This window comes from Bombus flavifrons, chromosome 8 (assembly GCF_040668555.2).
Source record: "Bombus flavifrons isolate JBK064 chromosome 8, iyBomFlav1_principal, whole genome shotgun sequence".
Lineage (NCBI taxonomy): Eukaryota > Metazoa > Arthropoda > Insecta > Hymenoptera > Apidae > Bombus > Bombus flavifrons.
This window is the reverse complement of record NC_138449.1, coordinates 14,325,859-14,346,102: the sequence shown is the minus strand read 5'-3', so window position 1 is coordinate 14,346,102 and position 20,244 is coordinate 14,325,859. Positions and strand designations below refer to the sequence as shown.

At 35.3% G+C, this 20,244-nt stretch overlaps 4 protein-coding genes and 1 long non-coding RNA gene across 6 annotated transcripts; 2 read left to right on the top strand and 3 right to left on the bottom strand.

Moving 5' to 3' along the window:
- The first annotated feature begins 3,972 nt into the window (after positions 1–3,972).
- On the top strand, positions 3,973–16,896 carry Chd64 (transgelin calponin-3). Of its 2 annotated transcripts, none has more exons than XM_069118533.1 (4): positions 3,973–4,177; positions 15,271–15,407; positions 15,487–15,691; positions 15,984–16,896. In XM_069118533.1, exons 1-4 carry the CDS (start codon positions 4,124–4,126, stop codon positions 16,152–16,154), a joined length of 567 nt encoding a protein of 188 aa, XP_068974634.1. In that variant the 5' UTR covers positions 3,973–4,123; the 3' UTR covers positions 16,155–16,896. The 2 variants fall into 2 exon arrangements, with proteins under 2 accessions (XP_068974634.1, XP_068974635.1); XM_069118534.1 differs by lacking the exon at positions 3,973–4,177 and adding an exon at positions 8,374–8,527.
- LOC138182557 (uncharacterized) lies at positions 13,928–14,918 on the bottom strand. The gene is made up of 3 exons (XR_011173826.1): positions 14,793–14,918; positions 14,426–14,709; positions 13,928–14,018 (listed from the first exon to the last, which is right to left on the bottom strand). It is a non-coding gene; the product is annotated as an uncharacterized LOC138182557 (long non-coding RNA).
- Positions 16,897–16,998: 102 nt separating the features above from the next.
- On the bottom strand, positions 16,999–17,857 carry mRpS6 (mitochondrial ribosomal protein S6). Its single transcript, XM_069118535.1, has 4 exons — positions 17,720–17,857; positions 17,467–17,606; positions 17,228–17,392; positions 16,999–17,146 (listed from the first exon to the last, which is right to left on the bottom strand). Exons 1-4 carry the CDS (start codon positions 17,762–17,764, stop codon positions 17,044–17,046), a joined length of 453 nt encoding a protein of 150 aa, XP_068974636.1. The 5' UTR covers positions 17,765–17,857; the 3' UTR covers positions 16,999–17,043.
- A 47-nt stretch (positions 17,858–17,904) lies between these two features.
- Hsc20 (iron-sulfur cluster co-chaperone protein HscB-like protein, mitochondrial) lies at positions 17,905–19,509 on the top strand. Its single transcript, XM_069118528.1, has 3 exons — positions 17,905–18,417; positions 18,486–18,742; positions 18,813–19,509. The coding sequence occupies exons 1-3, from the start codon at positions 18,049–18,051 to the stop codon at positions 18,940–18,942; spliced, it is 756 nt and encodes a 251-aa protein (XP_068974629.1). The 5' UTR covers positions 17,905–18,048; the 3' UTR covers positions 18,943–19,509.
- Ak6 (adenylate kinase isoenzyme 6) lies at positions 19,067–20,036 on the bottom strand. Its single transcript, XM_069118530.1, has 3 exons — positions 19,888–20,036; positions 19,650–19,801; positions 19,067–19,590 (listed from the first exon to the last, which is right to left on the bottom strand). The coding sequence occupies exons 1-3, from the start codon at positions 19,988–19,990 to the stop codon at positions 19,249–19,251; spliced, it is 597 nt and encodes a 198-aa protein (XP_068974631.1). The 5' UTR covers positions 19,991–20,036; the 3' UTR covers positions 19,067–19,248.
- Between the last annotated feature and the right edge of the window lie 208 nt (positions 20,037–20,244).

Genomic DNA, 20,244 nt, shown 5'->3' with positions numbered 1-20,244 from the left:
GGTTGATCGATGAGCTCGCGCGAAGCCGAATTTCTACGCCAGCAGGCCATCCGGATCGCAAGGACGTTACCTTGACTGGTTTCCATTCGATCCGGTTTTAATCACCCTTCGATGGAAACCGTAAGTGAATCGGCAAGAAAGAAAGGATCGAATGGTCAGGCATGATTGCGCTCGGTATGCGTGACGCTGCGGTAAAACATCGAAAGACGATACTTTATTTAAAAGTACTACAAAAGTACATTTTATATCTTATCGTGCAGATATATCGAACAAAGAAAAAGAATACGCATATCGGTTGAATCATAATTTAACGAGTAAAGAGACAGCGTTGAAACGTTCGCCAGCCAAGAAAATAACATTCCCTCGAATCGAATTCCAGCAATATCATCAACATTTTCTACTTAGATTGCAATAATCTGGCTTCCATGCTTAGTCGACGAATATTCAAAGAGGAATGAAATATAAACCGTGTTCAAAAGCGGTCAAAACTTGAGGAAAGAAGATTCGAAATGAAATTAATATTTATACATATATATATACAGTAGTGGACGAGAAAAAGATTAAAGTTGCTAAATAATTTGTTCGTGTATATGCCTTTGCATTGGATATTTTTCATCGCGTCGATGATTGTCGTGTATTCTACAAGATATATTTATTCGCTGCTTTTACCAAATATAATTCTATTGCGTGGATTTATGGCATTTTTGCACCACTTATACTTAGACTTCCTTTTATTCGCTACTATATATAATTGTAAGAGTTTTCGAGAAGAGATACTTGGAAACTAGCGATTTTGTGTCGATCGCAGGTAGAAAAATTTGTTTGCTCACAAGGGGAGAACTAATGGAAATAAAACAGTGGTTTCGTCGCGAAAATTGCACGGTGAGCCACGTAAAGTCGCGCTCGTCAAATTAACGAGTATTTCTGAAACACGCGAGGGGAGGTCTTTGCACTTAACACTGGTTCGCGTGCGGCTAACGTGTGCACGCAACGCGTGTTGCTCGCACACGTATACGCGATCCAAGATGCACTCTCTCAGGTAATAGCATAGGTGGCCTCGACCTTGGTGCATCGCTCGACTGCACTGTGCATCGTCCCACGCAGTGGCGTAACGCCCAGGTGAGACTCGAATCTTTCGGCCAACCAGCTTCCCGACAAGAAATCGTTTTACATTTATTTATCCAAACTACAATCTTTTCAACGCGACTAAATGGAAATTCATTTCTTGCAGTATTTTTTAGTGCGATAGAAATTTGTAAATTTCTTTCTTCTTGCGTTTTATAAAACACTTTCGTTAATCGACAGTAAAACACCGTTGCTTAGTATTTAAATATATTATATGCTCGGATGAGTATGATTTAAGCGGTGTATGATACATACGATAAAAGTCTATTGACTGGTTCTATTCAGAACAATTTAGCGATTTAAAATGCAAACAGTCGGTTTGGATATTTTTTGTGATTTATAAAGATAGTAACGGAATTTTATCTCCATATGCTCCACATGTTTGCTCATTGAATTTGTCATCTAATGAATTTACATACGAAGCACATACGTCTTCATTAAATCTCCGATAAACTTCATTAACTTGAAGAGATATATTGGCAAACCACTTAGAGGAGAAACAAAGTACTACGAGCTCACACCGTGCCTTCTGCAAATCATACGTTCGTTGGGCTTGCAGTAGTATAGAGTTGATTGAGTCATCGATACGTGACATGTATACGAAAATACGTAAGCAGAAAATTTAGTGTACGCTAAGATCGGAGAAGGTCGAGCGTAACTGTTACCTATTATGGCATGTTTTCATTGCATACCTGTTACCAAATGAAAAACATAATACTTAATCTTATACGATATCAATTCTCGCTCTTTCGCGATCTCTCAGCATTAAAATTCACTGGATTTAGTCTTCACTCGTCGAAGAAGAAAATTAGAGAAAACATCGCCGATTTCTCACAAATTACTCTGCGTAAACGGACGTTTCAAACGTAGTAAAACGGTGTTTTACGTAGATTCTTCCAAAGATCCGCGTTACGCTATAAGAACTGCTAGTTATTAAGTAAATTCCATGGATTCCTACTGTTACGGCAACGCTTTTCTCACGGGGCACCGAATGTCCATAAAATACAGCGGAGACTCGAGTAACCGATGTACGAGAACCTACGTGCAGCTTGCAGAGGAAATGTCTAAGACATCGAGCTCATAGTAACGTAAATCTGACTGAAGTATTTTATTTTAAAGTGCGACTACGACGCGATGATTTCGTCTTTTGAAAAGGGAAACTAGGAATACGAAATTTATTAAATATCGCGAATAGCAAAGTAACTCGGAGCGTGGACCAATCGTTGCTTGAAATTGTTTGTAGTACTAATAGCGAACGTAAAACTGGATTTATGGAACATTTTTAATGGATCACGTGGTTATATTTGTTAAATATTCGTTTTGTAGAATTCACGTTCGTTTTGAAAGCGAATAGAAGGGGTAAGAGCTTAGGGTCAGAAGAAAGTTTCAATTTACTGGAAACGAGGGAACAAAATGAAACGCATACGTAAAAAATTCTTTGTCGTTCTATTGCCAGTTCCGTTTCCAGAACGAGTTCTCGTTGTAGCGTCCTAAAGCAACAGAGTGGCTCGAGAAAGTGGTCAGGATAAAGGTAGTCGAAGGATTTTACAGTCTGTATTCATCGTAGGTTCTACGACCTAGCTGGCATTCTTTCGTCTCGTAAAAATTTGTACTACTATGTTTCGTATAAAACTGCAAGCTTTATTTTCTTAGTATAATACCAAGGAGGAAAAATTATAGGATTGAAACAGATAAAGGTTTTAAAAACAAATCATACTTGCACGTCGAGTTATCACAAATGGATAAAAAGTTATTAAAACGAAATACTTATCCCTCGATGACTAAATACAAAGCTACGATAAGATTACCACATAAAAGATTTTAAAACAGTTTCAAAACGTAGTAAGTGCCTTTCGAAGCATTCGTCAGCCTATATCTGAAGCTGACGTCACCAGTGCACACAAATCAACCACGAGCCTAGACACATGGCACACAAAATTAACAAAGCAACGTTTGTAAAAAAACGGCCCCTTAAAATTTACTTCCCCATATATAAGCTTAAAAATAACGTCCACTGTGTCGACTAACACTTCTATGGCTTTACATTTGTCCTTTCTTCGTTAAGTTGCGCGTTTTTATCTAATATTTTGTAATGTTATCCTACGGATGCTTACAGAAATTTCTGTAAAAATGAAACCTACGCAGAGATTTGCTTCATGCATTAAATATTAGATTGTCCGAAAAGTGTCTTTCTTTTACAGACCCGTCTCTTACAACGACGCATCTTTATACAAACATGAAACCTAATCTGTCGAACGTTGTGATCTTTATTTTGATAGAACAAAATGGATCATACGTAATTCGATAAAATAATATAAAACGGAAAATGTTGTGCATCCATTATTTCCTTATAAGACGAAAGAAACTTTTCGGACGATCTAATATAACGATTACGCTTCTGATACTGTGTGTACTTTCATCTGTCATGAGTATTATGTACTCGTAAATGCATAGATATTTCATTAAAAACAAAATACCAATTTTATGAAATACCATTGCCTACTCCGCTATGACCCACGATATTCTCAATTCTCCGATAGTCCTGCTACTTTTACTTCGCTTATTGAATATTACAATTTTAAGACGACATCCAAAATCACGAATCTCCGTGATAATCTCGATTAAAACGCAATGCATCCTCCCGTACCATTGTCACGCCATAGGTATATCCTGTAGATTCTCTCCGAGAGAAATTTTTCCGCACGAAAGCGACTCCAGGAATTCGTCAGAGACGGCGCCTGACGTCATCTTCGTGCCAGACTGGAGAACGGAGGTCACGTGTCTCGGCGTCAGACGAAAACTCAATACTCGACCAGTCCCGGGTCGGCCAATAAGCGTCGAAAGGACTCTTGCTCTTGCCGATCGGCACACGGTTCCGAGGCGCGTCAGTCGTGCCGCAATCATCGGACGGTGAACTTCGTGTTAAGGTTCGTAGTTAATATCGGCGTCGTTCTGTTTGTGCATTTCCTTTCAGTGAAACGGATCAAGGGTGAACAAAATGGCTAACAACAGGGCTACCAAGTCTGGATTCGCGGCAGAAGCGCAAAGGAAGGTAAAGAATGAATTTAATTTTTCTCCTTAAAATACGTATTTCTTTCATCTGGTGTTTCGTGACCTACTGAGAGAGACCATCCCTCGAGGAATTCGACCTACTGAGGGTGGCCACGCACGCGCAACTCGTCGTACGTTCGTTGCACCTGTGCTCTGTACGATAGATGAATTATTTCTCTAGTGATAGAGAAGTGGTTGTTTTTCGATATTGATTATCGATATTTGAGGAAAGAATTTTTCAAAAATATTTTGACGTCATTTCTAAGGGGTTTATATATGAAATTTAGTTATCGTTTTCTAAAGATAATTATTATTTTATTAACGAGAAGAGAGAATTAATAGTAAGCTGTAGTATTAATAGCGTTTTGTTTTGTCTGTTGACTGCTGTTTAATCAAGAATTAGAGACGGAATTTGCACTTGGTGAACGTTGCGATGCTTTATTGAATGCTTAGGAACGTTGAAATAATTCACACGTTTATCTTAGTCCTATATGTACGTACGTGTCAGCCAGTTGTGTATATAGATTACGATGCTCGTGTCAGAGATATTCCATGACGCTTATCGCGGAGTAATCCCAAGTGTAATTAGAATGCGGAGCGTGAAGGAACGTAACTGTCCACAGGAAGATCGTGACGTGATTTTACCATTTGAAAATGTTTTTTCTTTTTTAAGACGAATTGATTAAATCGCTCGCGTTCCATCGTTTCATAATCAGAATTTCGTTCAATGTATAAATAAACTCTTCGTTTAATCATCAAATTCCTCCTCGATAAGAAGTCAACGCGTATTTCAATCAAATTCTCCAGAATAGAACTGTCATTGTACTCCGTGCAGATGCAGATGTTCAAGCGTGCGATGCCAGCTAGCAGAAATATAGAAAATCTACGTACGAAATAAATTTACGAAATAAATATAGTAAATCTGCGTACGAAAGTAACTTTCTATGAAAGTATAGTTCGATGTTGATTCTCTTCGAGCATAAAAATCAAATTCTCTTGGTTGGAAGCAAAAAAGGAAGGTGAACGAATTCGCTGCAGTTTGAAGGGAATTTCAATCTGCAATTTCATCCGGAACGGAAATGACAAGCCGTCACGTAAACGTAGATAAGTCAAGTATATCTTATGATTTCGATACGGTCGAAGGTTGTTTCCTTTCGTTACACCTCAAGTGCTGGCGCGTTTCCATCGAATTCGCCTCGGAGGGAATCGTCTGTTCGAGCAACAGCTGCCGATCCTTTCTTTCGTTCGGCGAATTAAAATGAGTCCCAGTTGCCAAAGAAGGGAGCGTCCCTCGAAACGAAACTCACCGGCCATGGTACACTTATTCCTTCGCCTCGACTCACCTTTTGCCTTCCTAATATTTCCAGGTTACCACGTGAACAGTGGAATCACCATCTATTCTGGGATCCATTTGTACGTTACTCTTTCATAACGTTAAACCGTAGTACTGCGCGTAATGGGTTACGCGAGTTCATTCATAAAGTTTTCATAACCGTTGCTTTTACTATAAATATTTTAGTGATACAGAGACGATAACTTTCATGTTTTACGAGGATATCTATCTTAGTATATTTCATTTCAGAAAAAATATCGACTGCGTGAAAGAAATAAAGGTTTTATAAAAATGCCACGTATGTAATATATAATAAATAATATACAAATATATATGTAATATATAAATATATAAAATATTCTTTTCGTGATTATTATTCGCCATTGACGATCGAAGAGCTGAGAATCAACCTCGCTGCTGGCATTCTGCATTTCTTGTTATAACAAATTCGTCGTATTTTCTACAGTCGTGAAATCGTATCGCGGCTGAAAGACGAGACTTCTGAAAATTGAAATATCTGAGTAAATTCTAAAATCTTGACTCTCGCCATTTTGATTCTCGGTCTGTCGATTGTTAAAATTCAAAGGTGATCAATTTGAAAATAAACCACAGATCCAATAAAAATTCGTCGTCTTTAAATGAAGAACACCGGTACTTAACTGATGGAAAAGGAGCAACCTCAGTTTCCTAATTAACTTACAAGCAAAAAAGTGGAGCGGAACTGTGTCATCCTCGTGTTGTACTCGTACAATGGAAAGTAACTACGTTCCATATAAAAAAGAAAAGAAGAATATGAGAAAAAGAAACGCGATATTCATCGTCTCGATCAAACGAGAGAGAAAAATGGGGTGAAATACAAAGGGTTCGTTGTGCACCGGCTCCGAACTCGTTTCTTTTTTTGTCTCGTGAAACAATCGGCGAATAACTAGTCCGAAGGACGCTCGTTATAACACTCGTGAAGAAACGCATGTTCATTATAAAGATACGCTTATCGCTACTGGAATGCGATCGTTCGTTTACTGGTCCTGTTTCTTTTTCGTTGTTATTGTGTCATTCGTTCAATTATCGGAGAAAGCGAATAAGATCTCGCTGCGTTCTAAAGATGGAAAAATTATGGAGCCGTGGCTTCACGAATTTTCGCGATCGAAAATTGTAATACTACACTTGCGATATTAGAAGAAATTAACAAACGTATAGAATGACGAGAGGTCAACGATAGTGTTGCTATCGGTACAAGGTTCATCCCACGAACCGTAATTATTTTTTATAATTATTGGGTCAGTCGGTGCAATGTTTTCCTTCGAAAACGAATTGCTTGGTAGTTTTATAAAAAAAACAATAATTCTTAGAGATAATAGGTAATGGGACTGTTAAATGTGAAATAGAGCAGAATTGTACCTTATTCTAGCAATTATTTCCCGCTAATATTTTTTGTTATTCATACTCCATTTTGAAGTCTAATATTTCGTTACACTGTATGTTTGTATTAATATCTTATCTTTTTGAATAACATTAATATCGATATTAATACATTTTATACTTAACATACAGCAATCATTAGTACGAGTATCCACAATCAAGAATTACTATAGCATATACCAGGATATAGCATGCGATATACCACGCCCACGTTTTCGTAGAGCATTTGTTTTCACTGATATTTGTAGCACTCACGAAACCATGACTGCTTTTAATTCCAAACACGCTAATTACACGTATGTTGTAGTTGAAACACGCTTCTCCCTTGTGGTTTATGGCACGATATTTTTAAGAACTGTTATTTCAATTCCTGCCTTCTGTATCGTTCCCCACGGTACACCATACGGGACCGATGTTTCGTTACAAAATAGAGATAACAATTATAGCCACGTGTTTCCGTGAACCAAGCACGATGAATGTGCAGCATTATACTACGGTTCTAAAAATAGGCGTGCTTCATCCCTGTGCACAAGATATCTGTATTAGCCACCGGAAATACTATAAAGTGGTTTCCATTTTAGGAACGAATGACCGAAGGCGAACATTCGAGAAACACTCGTTCCTTGCTTACCATTCGAGTTTCCTTACTACGTTTATATAACAATCGATACGAGAATTTACGATGCAAATTCCTTCAGGCTCCTTCCAGCAATTCCTGTTGTCCGCTGCTGACCTTTCCTCTTCCGTCGTTCGAATCTCCACGCGTGAATCTTCGCTTCGTAGCTAACAGCTGCCAGTAAATTGACATACTAGACGCGTTGGAGATCTTGGAAAATATTTCCTTTCATGGATGAGTAAAATTATACACGCAGCAGTCGTCGGTGACTTTAGAAATGAAATTTAAATCTCGAGAATAAAAGTTTCAAAAATAATCGCATTTTTTAACATTTTTACGTGTAGAATTCAATCTAGGATTATTACAGCAGGTTTCTCTCGCGATTAACCCAAAGCAAATCCCTAAAAATATATCGCGCGAAATTTCTGACTAGAAATTAATAAAAAAAGAATTACAAATCGTCCATTCTGACTACTCTTACGTTGGTTCTAGCATTAAACTCGTGGAATTCCTCTTCTCGAATAAATTCATAGAATTCGCGTAATATTTTTTAATAATATCGCGTATCTATGTGAAAGTCGTTCCAACGAGATTCCTCCGGATGTTTCTCGCAATTGCGATCTAAAATCGCGAAATACCAAGAACGCGTTGGCTACGTAAATTTGTACGCACAAATCATTAGCTGACGCGCGAGGCCGAGCATGGCAATAGAGGCGAAGGACATCGTGCAGTGCAATACAAATTCTGTTCAGCAAGTCTAGATACGAGTCCGTAGAATATCCTATGTCTGCATTCTACTTCTCCTTCTTTTTACGACAGCACGCTACGAACATTCCCACCAAGTCGACTCTGATTCATCGAGATACGTCGAAAGATATTTAACTTGAAGAAATCTCGATAAAACTTATAGAAAGCTAGTCCGTTAATTCGACGTGTCATCGAACATCATCAACGCGTGACTGTTCATAAACTTGGATATGGAGGTTAGTATGACAGTGTCCTTTGAAATTTCTAAATTCACGATTAGACTGCGAGTTTTTGTGCAATTATTTTTATGAACACGGTTAAAGGAATAGAACTTAAATAGAAATTCGTTTTACCTTGGGATAAAACATTATAACGAGTACTCCATTGCGGAAATGTTACGTTTTTGCGTATTATGCGTAGTTTTGCATCTTTAATTTCCACGTAAATGTATATACACACGAACGGTAATTTCTATACAAGTTTATTAAATATACAGTTATTTAGAAGTTTAAGTTTAGGTTTAGTTAAACAGATATGTATCAAATTTAATGGGAGAATAAATCTGTCAAGTTCGATAGTCTAATTATTTTAAGTGGTATACTCGAAGTTATCTGATATTTGATCGCCATATGGTAGCGATTTGAGTAAAGGGCTATTTAAAAGAAATTAACCTCGAGATCCGTAATCATAAAGTCCGAGCATGAAGTTCTTCGGATGCAAAGTATCGTGATAAAGTATAAATGCATAGGTTGCAGTGAACTTTCTCTTGCTCACGAATGACTCACAAGAAGCATCGCTTCTTTTTTACGTCGTATCTTTGACACTTATCAAGTTGAAACAGCTTTAATTACCGATCGTTCGTCACGATGATGGAACATCTTACGAAATTGTCCGCAATTACGTATACCGGTGAATTTCAGCTTCATGCTCGAGGGGACTGAATGAAAGATTAATACAGAAATTATGTTCGTATTACATATCTTCACGCGCGAAGGGGAAATTATCCGAACGGGCTCAAAGTTGCTGAAGAATTAATTAACAGTTCACGGGCCGCGAAAAATGACCGAGTTGTAAAGACCTCGGCAACCTCGACACGATCTCCCCTCGTGACCTTGCGTTCTTTTAAATTAACAGTCTCCAATTCCCACGAGTGCTACAGGGAATTTCACGGTCGAGGAACAACCGTGAACTTCTCCACTTCGTATGCGATCAGTTTCCATCAGGACGAAATCTCGCGCGCTCGTTAGCAAAGATCGCATAAATAGCGACGAACGATCGATGGAACTTGCAATAATTGAACAAAAGACGAATACAAAATACAAGATATAAAGAATATTTGCAGTGATATCTGGACTCGTAGAATTATATAGCAGAACGTATAAGTCGTAGAATATAATTGAAATTAATCAGAAGCCAAGCAAATCGAAATCCTGGCATCAGTAACACAAACAAGCGACAATTTGTTCAATAAAATTAAGTTAATGGAGTTCCGTGTGACCCAGCCAGCAGATGTTCGGTCTAAATGGCTGAAAAAAGTGATGAGCTGTATGAAAGCAATGTTTCACGACGATTGTATAACTTTTTGACGTATATTTACAAAGTATGTCGTTCAACTTGCAAAGTTTCACGTGCGAGCACAAGATGGTTATCGACGTGGCGACGGTGTCTTACCTGCTCGGGCTTCATCTCGTTTAGAGGTCCTTATATGGCCGACAAGGCAGGCAACCTTGGAGGAGACTCACGTTCAAACACGCTTATGTATCTGTATGAAACTGTGTCGTGTATGAAACGTAAAATTACGCAATCGCGACTCCTCTTAAAATAGGTCAACGATTTTTTTTGAATCTAGATTGCGTTTTTCTCCTTTTTTTATTTTTTATTTTTTTTTTTTTTTTCGTTACTAAACTCATAGACAATTTTATACGTTCATTGTATGCAATGTAATCGTAAGTATCACTTTTCTGGAAAGTTGTCCGCACAAAACGTGAGAAAGAGCCGATCAAGGTGACAGTAATGTAGATAGTACTTATCTATGTACTTTGGAAATTATCGAGTGTCTTCTTCATCGCTAGAACGTAATCGAGTAAGTTATAAAAATAATTCGAATGGGTAGAAATTGAGTGGAAGATAAAGATGAAAGGGATAAAGAGATTGGTTATCGGAAGAACACATATGAGTCATAATTAGATTAATTATTGAAAGACAAATAATCGCAACTGCGTCATATTACAGAATATTCATTAGAAAGTTGATTAATTATAGATTTATGACGAAGGTCGTTTTTAAGATAATCTACTTCCTAAGATAGATCGTTAGACAACCAATCGTTTCAGGAGCAAATCTTTTGCACCGATATGGAAACTGGTCGAACGAGAGACACTTTTAAATGCTGTTCTCCTTGCGTTCGTGATCAAGGTGAATCGACGTAATCGATGCAATTCCATCTGTTTTTCTTTTTTCTTCGATTCGTGGAAAGGAATTTTAGATCACGCGTTCTGAACATTGCAAATCTCGTAGTACCGAACTCGTTCTGGCCGTTTTATTCTGCTAAATTAAGAGAGAATAAAAAATTGAGTTTGAATTGCGTAAAATTATACAGAAGCATTACGTCATTGCTTGTACAGCGAATTCCATCTCTGAGAAATTATAAAATTCACAGGATTCATGCCTCGATATCACAGTTCCATATCAATTTAATATTTATTCAGATATTAGTCGATGGTTTTCTAAAAATCGTTGCGCCGATCGATCTAACTGCCTCTTATCGTCTAATCGATAACTAAATCTTACGTGGTTGAAATATTGCTGCGTCGTATACAGCGAATACAGCTTGATTCGTAGCAATTGCTACTTAATCGTCTTATCTCTGACAAAGAGGAATTGTAAGTGATTTATTGGTAGGAATTTTTTAATCTGTAGAAATAAATCAAACTTAAACGACGTGTATAATATAAAATATTGACTAAGCCAATAATTCTATATAATCAGCAACATTAATAATGTTCAAATTGAAACAAATTAAATTATTAATAAATTATAACCGGTAATATTTTGATATATTTGCAAGAAATTCAGAGACACTTTCGAGCAAAACATGTTCCTATTCCATCAGTCAACGGAGCAATCGTAGGCTTCATCTCCGATCGTAAGTTAGTTAACAACGTTAATTCTATGACCAATAAATTAATCTAAGTTGACTTGGTGTAACGAGGAAAATGATTTCGCTGGTGGCATACTGTTCGAGAAGAGCAATTCCTTCAATTTGTCCAGCGACTCATTGATGGCCAGGCCTCTGACCCAATTTTCATGACCGTGAACGAGCTAGAGCGCCGTTAAAAGCGTCGTTGTCGCAAGTATCAGAGAGACACGAGGCAATCCTTTAACTGCAAACACTTGCCCCGGCAACCGACTCACACTTGCGCTTGCAACGATCTTCCATACAAGCTGCGTTCCTTTGCAGAACGATCTGCGTGACTGCGACAAATTGCGTTCCTTTCAGATTTTGACGATGAGAAGGTTATACGAGCTGATGTCGAATGCACAGATTACAAATTATCCATTTCATACTAATCGAAATGAAACCTGTAATATCTTTGCACAGGGAATAGTAACTCTTACATTCCAATGACAAAAGATAAGACCAATGTCTAAATATTTTTCTGTCCAAAAATAAATGGAAACGCGACGGTAAACAAAAATGTACGGCGTCGTTTAAAAATTTAACAAGTATGCGATATCTAATCGGGTAAAGTGCAATGATCACGTAAAATAATCTAATATCGACACGTCGTTTCTTACGTCGTGTTATTTGAGCGTGATAGACAATTTCGACAAACATGACTGTTTCTTGGTAAAATCTGCCGTGAACATAAGGATTCTTCCATTTTTCTTACCAAAAACATACGGTTTTTATAAACAACTCCAGTCAATTATAAAGAAGATAACGTTCGAGCGTACTTTTTATAGCGGAAGCATCGCTCGTCGGAGGAAGCAAGAAAAATGATATAAACGAGGGTTCGCCTGTTGCAACCCCACATAATCTTCGACACAATAGGCTCCACCACGCCCTTCGAACTTGAGCAGCCTGCTCGAGAAGATCCAGCTTCAAGATCGCCTGGTATGCAGCGGAATCTATATAGGTAGACGTCACACCCTGTCCCTAAACATTTCGTTTTGCCTCGGTAGCTTTTGTAAGACCTGTACGTTGCCTTCGTGAAATTTAACCTAACGATAAGCGTTATTCTTTGGTCGAGGTTAGATAAATTAACGTGCGTCTATCGTGCGACTGTTATTTTTAGATTCGTTTCTCGATCACGAAAGAAACAAAATAGAAAATAATCGTTTCCCTGGCATATCGTGTTAGGTTCTCATATTTTTTCATTATGATCAACAATTCTTTTCAACGAGGTGAAAACGCGAAATGAGAACACGATAATTACAATTAAAAAGAAAAACATTCTCAGTTTGTCCGAGCAATGGAAACGGACAATGCAATAATTAAAATTAATTTCTGTAAAAGTTAAAAGGCGAATGATCTTTTTTATTCGCGTTCGTAATAAGTATAATAATAGATATTACTGGAAACGAAAGATCAAACACGGCGACGCACGGGAATAATTACACAAGCAAAAATTGCAAAGCGACCGCTGACGTGGCCGCGAGTTTATGCAAATGATCTTGCAGAGCTACAACCTTACAATAGAAGACTCGCCGATGTTATAATCCCGTATTAAGTAATCTGAAAGGTACTTTCATAAGCGAGACACGTCGCTCGGAACGGTGTTTGCTTCGTTCCACTCGGTTACCCCAAAACCGCGAGCATTTTTCAACGCTCCTCGTCATTCTTTCCTCGTTAATGAAATTATCGTGCGCTTACTCAATATCTAAATATAGTATTCACATCGTGTTCTACATCATACACGGGCTTATATCACGGAGATAGTGGATGTCGTTGAGGACGAATCGAATATTATCGTTGGCTATGGGGAACCGGGTGTAGGAGAACACTTGTAACTACACAGATTACCTGCTATAACTTCCTAAACGTGCTCTACACGCATAAAAATTACAAATATAATATTTATAAGAATCGAAGGATTTATATTAAATAAAAGAAATGTCAGTCGAAGAAAATTAATCTGAGTTTCGCTCGTAATCTTCCTTCCATTAATGTAATACATGTTTTCTGCTATTATGGACACTCGAGACTCTGTGATCGTATGATAACGATAATGTTATGTGATTTTATGATAACAACGTTCAAAGCTTCTATTTCAAACAAAGATACGAGAAACTAGAAACACTTACATAAATACGAGTGATAATATAGCAAAGGATGTTTTTTTGCTTGAAACAAGATAGCTTTTAACACGGAAAAAAGTTTGCTTGTATACAGAAATATCGCGTATTTCCTTTTGACGTCTTATAGACTAAGGCGAGTCGTAACAACAAAATGTTCCGTGAAATAGCGAAATAACAGGAGGAAGTTAGAGGAAGCAAGATCTACACTTGCGTGAAAGTTCCAACACTTCGAATTTAACAATCGCTATTATTCTTATTAATTGCACATTGTAATTGGTCGTGCATATTCTTCTTCCGTGATTAGGATGCAATTTCAACGGACTGCCGAATGATGCGTTCGGAGAAAGTGAATACCTCTATCGTGAAACTTCTTTGAACGAGGCATTGTTTATGAACTTCCTGGTTTATATGTCTGTAACGAGAATTCTGATAGATTCACATTATAATTTATAATTAATACGCTTGGCCTCCTGGTTGCTCGATTCTCTCGATCTTATAGTTGATTTAATAAAATTTACTATTCCACACTTACGAACTCTGATATATCTATTTAACGTATTCGAAAATACGAAGAATCTGAAAAATGAAAATACCGGACGAAGAGATATTTGCAACGATGCTCCAAATATTGCAAAATTCTGATTACCACCACGCTTAGAACAAGGATACCAGACGCCAAATCGATAGTATATTATTCTAATTGCATGCACAGGATCACAAGACTGGTCGTTTTACGACGCAGACACGTGAAATACATCACGATCAAGACACCGTATGCCTAACGGAATATACATACTGCATCGGGATGAATGCGACGGTCCATGCTTACGAACCTCTCCTTTTTAGGTAGCCTTTACGTGAATAACTGTGCGCCCATTACGCGTTCTCCACGGACTTCAAGTTATACGAATCTCGTCGTATGCTGTTGCCGTGGTCGTTCGTAACGTCTTTTGTAAAATTTTGAATTCAGAAACGAGTTTGGTACTTGAAAGGGGCCAAAAGTATTCCTGATCCTTATTTTGGAATTGGAGCAGAGATTTTTGTCTTCCTAGGTTGATTAAAGTTTCTCTTCTATATCGATAGATCGGTAAGCATTTCGTCGTTTGTTCTATGTACTCTTCAGAAACGTAGAAAGCAAAAAAAAAAAAATGTTACTCTGGAAATCGTCTTGACAATGGAAAACTAAATGAGAATACATACTACGTCTTTAATCTTTTTTAAACAACGCAGAAACTTTCTGCGAAACGATGCTTTCGTTCACGGGAAAGATTTGCGAGGCACCTCGAAGAAACAACGAGCAAAGTGTTTAAACAAGTTGGGTCAGTGACTCCGGCCACATCTCCGGCTCATGTCGCAGACCCTACAGGATGTGTTACTTGGATCACTGGCACATCGCATAATTAATAACAAGCAGTCGCTAGTGGCTCGTGCCCCTTCGAGTTCGAAAGATCGACGAAAATCTCGTGAAATCTCTGACATAATAAAACATAAATTAAGACGTCTAATAAACCAGAACATTTTCTCTAAATCAGAATTTTATACGACGATAGATGGACAGAAATTTTGATTTCTGCTCTTTTTTTTTATCAATCTTATCTTTTCGATAATCTCGTAACTTTTGTTATTGTTGGATTCCCAAAGAAAACTGAGACTGATCGTAAATGCATTTCTGTTACAGATCAACAGCAAATATAGCAAGGAACTGGCGCAGGAATGTTTGGAATGGATCAAAACGATCACCGGTGAGAATATAAACACCGACGGGGATATGGATAATTTCTATGAAACGTTGAGAGACGGAGTCCTTCTTTGCAAGTAGTTACACTTTGTTAAACAATATTGATCGTTGTTACTCCGATTTTTTCATAATTAATTATCGTTCATCATTTTTCAGACTAGTGAACGATATTAAAGAGGGATCGGTGAAGAAAATTAACAAGACTAGTTTGGCCTTCAAGTGTATGGAGAATATCAATGCATTCCTCGATGCTGCGAGAATGCTAGGTGTTCCAGCCCAAGAAACCTTCCAAACTGTCGATCTGTGGGAAAGACAAAATCTCAATTCAGTCGTAATTTGCTTGCAATCCCTCGGTAGAAAGGTATATGTACATGTAACATCTTTTCCTTCTTCGAAAACTCTAGCTTACTATAAATTCAAGATTAGTTATATCCTTTTGAAAGTGTTTCAACGTTTCGTCTCCACATCGACATCATTGAAACTAGTTGGTAAAGCTATTCAGCAATATTATAGAAACGTTAAAACATCTTTATGTAAAGTTTAAACAATTCTTTGAGTATAATATTAATCATTTAATCATAATTAACTTACGAAAATTTTATATTAAGGAATAATTTTGTATTGGTGTTCTAACTTAAAATTTATGTTTCTAGGCGGGTAACTATGGTAAACCAAGCATCGGACCAAAAGAAGCGGATAAAAATGTACGTAACTTTACCGAAGAACAATTAAGGGCTGGACAGGGTGTGATTAGTCTGCAATACGGCAGCAATAAGGGTGCTAATCAAAGTGGTATTAATTTTGGAAATACCAGACATATGTAAAGCTGTTCGTCTAAAACTAAATGTTGTTCGAAGAAATTCCAATTACATTCGCGTCTCTTATTTTATCTTTATGATACACTAGACTTACGGACAAAATTTCCTTGTACAACAATGTTTCTTATCGTGGTCCAATTGTAAATGGTGCACAAAACGCATCTTCGCGCGTGCCAGATGACTTTCTATGCATTTAATTTAGGAGATAGTCAAGTACAATATTATAAAATTTGTGTACTTTCCTTTTCAAAGATATGAGCAATCTCAATGTTGCACATACACATCTATGCTCAATCTGTGAAAATTGAGAAGTATACTTTGAACGATAATACATCGAACATATGTTATTAATGTATTTAAAAACTGTTAAAAAATTCATTCTTTAATGTAGAAGCGATTTATTTGCAAATATAAAAGAAAAGAATATATTGTGCAACGGGACACAACCGGCTGATTATACACATTTGTTAAATATTACAAATAGATTATAAAACAGAGCTATCGGTATAAACAGCTGGCAACTCTGCTACTGTTACTGTCCAATCCCTTACGAGTTACAGTATAACCAAATTATACTTTAAAAAATTCATGTTACGCGTGAAACGATAACTATTATAGTTATTGTATAATGATAAATGATATATAATTATATTAAGTATTTTGTACAAATATTTTTTGATGATTATAAAAATAATTTTTCATAATGTATTGATAATATGAGTTAATAAATGACCTACAAAAAACATAACCAGGTGACCTTTACATTTACTAAATTATTTTCATCTTATTTGGCTTTGCCCAAATTTTTATTTATATAGCTCCACAAATTTGTAACTTCTATGTATTTTACACATATATTATACATTGTATATTATATCGTGATCAAGCAATTCATTCATTTCAAGAAAGGATAATAATCAAAACCAGAATTATACTTGAATTGAGATCTGTACCGCTTATGTTTCTTGGCTTGTTCTAAAAGTTTTAACACACTGGGTCTGTTAAATAAAAAATATATATGAAACAGTTATTACAGATAAAATATATAAAGACGCTATCTAAAGTTTAAAAGTACTTACCTATAAGGTGGAGGTAACATTTCTTCTTCCCATGTGCAATGTATATTCTTAGGTGGAATATTTTGTTTATATATACTTGCTCTAATAATACTTATATTTCTTCCACAATCATCTTCAAGTTTATAAATTTGAGATGGTGGCATATCAAAACAAATCATGAAATGTCTGAATATAATAAGAATTATCTGATTAAGACATATTATTTAAATGTACAAAAGAAAATAATTGTAAATACCTACCTAGCGTGTGTATTAGTTTTACCATGAGCAGATGTTACGCATGGAAGTTGCTTATCACCCCAATTTTCAATTTTTCTAATAAATCCACCTGTCTCAAATATAGAATTTGCCACATTCTTCAAGACAGATGCATATTGTACCTACAAATATAATTTGTTATTTTAATTGTTAATTATAACGTAAAAAATTTATTTCGAGGTTAAGAAATATATTAAATGTATCTTGTAAAACGTATTACGAATTAATATGATACCTTGTTTGCTATTCGTATTAATAATGGCATTTCGTAGGTCGGCATGTTCGCATAATATGTTTACTTTTAATTTATAATTGAAACTTTATTTGGAACACTACCTCCTTATTGATACTAATTCGAACCACGAACTATATAACCTGACGTGATATTTTATAACCTAATAAATAGATTTCTCTTATAATATCAAATCATTTATAGTTTATACAATTAACAAATATTTAATGTTGTTAATTGTTAATCTTTTGTCATTGATTAAAATTTACGTATTTTTAAGTGTTTATTTCGATATCAAGACAATAAAGTTAAGATAACCTTATGCTGAAATTATGTACTTCAGAAAATCTTTTTTCAATTTTATAAAAAAGTATAACGCCTTGTATTTAAATCTTAAACAGCAGCAACAAAATTTACATTTATATTATGTAGATAAAAATTACATCTCTCCTTCAATTTTAACAAACGTATCACAATATTCAAGTGATAGTTCGTCAAAATGTTGGAACTGCAATTTTGTATATAAATCTGACTTGTTTTGCTCCAAATGTAAAGTATTACAAGAACCACCTGAAAATTTAACTTATTTCGATATAATAGGAGTCCCGAAAAGTTATGATGTTAAAGTTACGGAAATTCAAAAAAATTATAAGGAGCTCCAAAAACTGCTACATCCTGATAAATTTGGTACCAAATCTGAGGTAAGTGCAGTGCTGATTATAATAGACATACTAATATGTTTATTTCAAAATATATTTTTTTTTTACAGAAAGAAAAGCAATTTTCTGAAACCCTATCATCATTAGTGAATAATGCTTATAGCACATTAATACATCCACTAAAAAGAGGATTATACATGTTAAAATTAAATGACATAACAATATCGGAAGAAACGGACAATGTGAATGCAGAATTTTTAATGGAAATCATGGAGAAAAATGAAGAAATAGAAGATGTTGGAGATGACGTAGAGAAAATAAAGAAGCTAGTACAAGAGAATGAAATTGTGCTAAATAATTTAACAAAGTAATATTTTTTTCACTGAAAAATGAATCCATTATTTTCAAACTAACTAATAAACACATTTTTCATATAGGGAAGTAGCAGATGCATTTCGACAGAAAAATATCAAAAAGGCAGAATCACTCCTTATACGAATGAAATATTATGATAGTATAAATACTAAATTAAGAAAATTAAAACATGATCTAGGTATAATAGAATGAACATAATTTTTAGTATCATATAAAACATTTGTAATATAACATATACATTAATTTTTATGTATAAATGTATATTACTAATGTGAAAAGTATGTTGTAATGTATTTATTGTTTATAAGTATAAACATTTTATTCTATGCTTAAATCTTTATTTATTAATATCTGAATAATATTACATTATCTTCGTCTGTTTATTGTTTTTGTACTAAACAATATTATTCTGTAACCTTGTAAAACAATATGTGTTAAAATAGTAAAATAAAGGCACTATTGTATAAAAAATAAAATAACAAGACTTATAAAGTTAAATTATTCTTCTTGATTATCCAATTTCCACTGTTCAATCCATTGACATATTCTATTTACATTGTCTGTTACTTGATTTATGTTATCACTTGTCAGTTCGTGAATTATTTCTCTCTCAAAAGTTATTCTTGCCTGTTCAAGAATAATTTGAAATATTTCACACTGTATATTATCTTCCAACTTCTTTCCTGTATAGCCCCTTTCCTTTAAGCGATCATACAAAATAGTATTGTCTGTCCTTAACACAAAAACAATGTCAAACCAGTCTTGAGGGAAAAAATCGCACCCATGATAATCAACTACCATTCCACCTTTACATATAAGGTCTTCCATTTCATTTAATAACTGTGATTGAAAAATATAGTATTCATAAATATTTCATTAAAATTTCTTTTGTAAATTACCTTTTCCTCGTCTAAAATAGGACACTCATATACTTCATCATATTCTTCCAGGCAGCCTTTTTGAATAGCAAAATTACTAACCTCAATGCAAGTTAATCCAGTTTTCCGACATAAAATATGAGACAGTAAACTTTTTCCTACCCCAGGTGTACCTAAATACGAAGAGTTTGTTATTTCATTTTATTTAATTTCTTAATGAACAAATTTTTTTTAGAAAAACGGTGGTTATTAAATTTACCTGTTATTAAAATGTTTGGAAAACTTCTATTTATATCGGCCATTTTGAAAGCAATACGTGTATAAATACAAAATTTTATTATGAGTAATGTGTGAGGGCACATTACTCATTTTCAACATTTATACTGATAGGTTGAGTTGAGAAGTAAGCTACGAATTGAATTTTGATAGGTTTAAGAATGTTTTAAAATTTTTTCATTTGACTAACATTTTTGTCACTTTTTACATTCACTATTAATAATAAAAGCTTAAAACGTTTAAAACTTTAATAAATTTCGTTTAGGTTTCTAGTTTCTGTATAAAAAATCTTTAAGAACTGAAATTAACAATCCCAAATCTATACACGAATTAATGAAGA

Excerpts from the sequence above, each read along its gene's own strand:
- Chd64 (XM_069118533.1), top strand. The coding sequence starts at position 4,124 with ATGGCTAACAACAGGGCTACCAAGTCTGGATTCGCGGCAGAAGCGCAA. Across the intron at positions 15,408-15,486 it reads GACGGAGTCCTTCTTTGCAA|ACTAGTGAACGATATTAAAG; the intron begins GTAGTTACACTT and ends ATCATTTTTCAG. Across the intron at positions 15,692-15,983 it reads TGCAATCCCTCGGTAGAAAG|GCGGGTAACTATGGTAAACC; the intron begins GTATATGTACAT and ends TTATGTTTCTAG.
- mRpS6 (XM_069118535.1), bottom strand. The coding sequence starts at position 17,764 with ATGCCGACCTACGAAATGCCATTATTAATACGAATAGCAAACAAG. Across the intron at positions 17,393-17,466 it reads AAAACTAATACACACGCTAG|ACATTTCATGATTTGTTTTG; the intron begins GTAGGTATTTAC and ends TATTATATTCAG. Across the intron at positions 17,147-17,227 it reads ATGTTACCTCCACCTTATAG|ACCCAGTGTGTTAAAACTTT; the intron begins GTAAGTACTTTT and ends TTTATTTAACAG.
- Hsc20 (XM_069118528.1), top strand. The coding sequence starts at position 18,049 with ATGTACTTCAGAAAATCTTTTTTCAATTTTATAAAAAAGTATAACGCC. Across the intron at positions 18,418-18,485 it reads AATTTGGTACCAAATCTGAG|AAAGAAAAGCAATTTTCTGA; the intron begins GTAAGTGCAGTG and ends TTTTTTTTACAG. Across the intron at positions 18,743-18,812 it reads GTGCTAAATAATTTAACAAA|GGAAGTAGCAGATGCATTTC; the intron begins GTAATATTTTTT and ends TTTTTCATATAG.
- Ak6 (XM_069118530.1), bottom strand. The coding sequence starts at position 19,990 with ATGTGCCCTCACACATTACTCATAATAAAATTTTGTATTTATACACGT. Across the intron at positions 19,802-19,887 it reads TCCAAACATTTTAATAACAG|GTACACCTGGGGTAGGAAAA; the intron begins GTAAATTTAATA and ends CTTCGTATTTAG. Across the intron at positions 19,591-19,649 it reads CTATTTTAGACGAGGAAAAG|TTATTAAATGAAATGGAAGA; the intron begins GTAATTTACAAA and ends TTTCAATCACAG.